Source organism: Kryptolebias marmoratus, linkage group LG10 (assembly GCF_001649575.2).
Source record: "Kryptolebias marmoratus isolate JLee-2015 linkage group LG10, ASM164957v2, whole genome shotgun sequence".
Lineage (NCBI taxonomy): Eukaryota > Metazoa > Chordata > Actinopteri > Cyprinodontiformes > Rivulidae > Kryptolebias > Kryptolebias marmoratus.
The window spans coordinates 10,512,200-10,514,991 of record NC_051439.1 but is presented as its reverse complement, the minus strand read 5'-3'; the positions used below and the strand labels follow the sequence as shown (position 1 = coordinate 10,514,991).

Sequence of the window (2,792 nt, the reverse complement as noted above, 5' to 3'; positions counted from 1 at the left end):
AAAAAAAAAAAAAAAAAATCAAAACAATATCTTACATAATCAGTAAAATCTAGATAAAAAGACAACAAAACCTGCTCGTACAGCAGAGTAAAGGGTCATCAAGTAAAAGAGAAAAGAAAAAATTAAAATCATTTCAGGAAGACAAAACCATGGCACATATTTTAGCTGGTCAAAATGACTGCTATTCTTTTTGCATAGAATAACTCGGGTGACGCCACGCCACGCCGCAGCGGCTACCCTGCTCGACTATTCAGAGCGTGTAACACTAGCCATTCCTCTCTGCGCCATCTTGGTGGGTGCTGGATATCGTTAAACACAACTGGAATACTAGAAAACAGAAACCACTGTTGATAAGGCACTTTGATTCGACCCTTTTAGGCGTCTGTCTCGCTCTGATCTCAGCTTTTCCGAGGGCTCTGACTGTTTTGGTCTTCCTGTTCGATCGTATTCAAGGTAACAGCACTTCTCCTCACCCACTCAGTTTTTCTGTTTTCTCCTATACTGTCTGCAACAATTTTTTTGTTTACTTTTTTTTTTTTTAATTTTTATAACTGCAAGTAAAAGTATCAAAAGCTAAAATTGCCAAAAATAGATTTCTGATTTTTTTTTTCATCTCCAGCACCCTGTAAAATTATCTATTTTTTTTGTTCTGTATTTTATATGCAATGACAGATATCTACATTTTTATATATTTATATATATTTATATATATAAGACGTATGTATAAAGCAATTTGAACAGGCAGGCATGGCTTTCACATCCTATTTTTTTCTTGAGAGTTTGAACAAAGGATTGTGGGCTCAGAAGCTTGACTACAATCAGAGGGAGGTGTGACACATTGTGGATGCACTTTTGGATGGTTTGGCATGTGTGAAGTTTCATTAGTAGGAAAAAAAAAATTAACAAATAAATTCTACTATGTAGGAAGGCTCTGATTATGCCTCAACTTACACAAAAATATCATGCACTGTAGTAAAAACGGAAAAAAACAGCAATCTGATCAAAATTGGCCAGGTTTTTAAAATGGAAAAATAAGAGAAATGAGAAAATAAAATCTTGCTCGTCGACGTGGCTGATGAAACAACTCTGTATAGATCCTTTATGTGCACAAATTTAAATCGCCCTTCCCACCTAGCAATGCAATAATAGCATGGAAATTTAGTTAATTGCCTGTTCACCTCATTAAAAATACAAAAAAGAAAAACTGAGCAGTAAGGGGTCAAAAATCTATCCGACTGGCTGTCTGTTTCAGCTGAAGGCAGGCACAAAAAGTTCTCACCCTTCCAAACTCTAAAAATCACAAAGAGAGCCCTCTGCGACACAGATGCATAATTGCAGATATATAATTCACTGGGAAACCCTTTGGCTAAATATGCACACAATACTTTTTCTTTTTTTTTTGTTGTTTTTTTGTCTTTGTGATCACAGCCCAGCTAACTCATTGAGATATTTTTTTTTTCTAAATACATCAGGCACTGGATAGTGGATGTAGTGTGGATGGGGGGGCGTAGCAATGGTCAGTAGCTAATAAGCTCTGCTGCTGTGTCCCCGGAGCCTCAGCACACACCCTACTTTCATTGTAGTATTAATTGAAACACACACGCACACACACACACACACACACACAGACCCATCAACCCAAAAAGTGGCCGTCCCACCTCGCTTTCCACCATTTCTTCGATCCTTCAGCCTGCCTCAAACGCTAAACTGTGTTCCGACTTTTAGAGATGACCACCTGCGCTGTTTTAGCTCCTTAAGCTAGTTAGTTAAAACCCAAACAAATAGGAGAAAATGACTTAAAAGAAAATAAAACATGAAATCAAGACAGAAGAAAAAAAAATCAACAAAACAAAAACAACAACACCACATAAATCATAAAAAGCTCCTGCAATCATTTCAGCCATGCTTTAAAAAAAAAAAAAAAAAAACAGACAGAAAGCCGTTTAGAGGGGCACACCCAGAATGTGTCAGCTCAAAATTACAACATAGAGCTCAACTGAAATACATGTGAAAAATGACAGAAATTAAACAAGTTAATGTAAGTGGACGTTCCCTTCCCTTCCATTTCTTTTTCTCTCACAGTTAGGTGGGTGTTTGAAGAGGGTGGGAGCGGGCGGGCGCTCATACAAGTTACGCTTCGAGTGGGGCGGGGTCGGAGGGGGGGGGCTATGTTCTCACTCTGAACCCAAATGGTTTTACTGCAGATGTTGAACTTTGACCAAAGCAAATGAGGTCACCAAATCAGAGTAGCTGAAGGAGGACGGGGTGGGTGGGGTGGGGGTCTTTATTGCTATATAATTCAGTGCAGATTTATGAGTAATACCACAAACACATCCACCCAGAGCATGATTCATGAAGAAAAAGAAAGCGAAAGAATGGGAACTTAACTAATGAACAGAGGGAAAATGAATAATACACAACTTTGTTGTTGTTGTTTTTTTTTTGTGTGTTTCAGTGAAGAGTCTGCGTTTGTTTCTATCTTTTTGTCAGAACGTGTTAGGGTAACTGTATGGGCAGGCGCCTCTCTCTGTCACTTGCGTCCGAGAGGCTAGCAAAAGGCAATTACCAGTTAACTGATCAGCAGGCAGGCTTGGGGCGGCTCGTCATTGGGTGAAGAGTTCAGAGGTCAGAAGGTCATGTGTTAGTTGCCGGTGGCGGCTAGGTGGTTAGAAACAAAAACAAAACAAACAGAAAAAAAAAGATAGAAAGGATATTAGTGTCAGCAAGAAGAGACTGGAATGACATCATTTTAACAATAAAATGAATGCAAACTCTGCTCCTAACCCCCCCCC

General features: G+C 39.0%; 1 protein-coding gene across 2 annotated transcripts in view; it reads right to left on the bottom strand.

Annotated features, from left to right (window-relative positions):
* Positions 1-459: 459 nt before the first annotated feature.
* Positions 460-2,792, bottom strand: part of qkia (QKI, KH domain containing, RNA binding a) — a 63,851-nt gene continuing 61,518 nt past the window's right edge. For both annotated transcript variants that reach the window (XM_017416234.3, XM_017416256.3), the window contains exon 8: positions 460-2,658. In XM_017416234.3, coding sequence (XP_017271723.1) covers positions 2,642-2,658 — 17 coding nt within the window. In that variant the 3' untranslated portion in view covers positions 460-2,641. The remainder of the gene's footprint in view (positions 2,659-2,792) is intronic.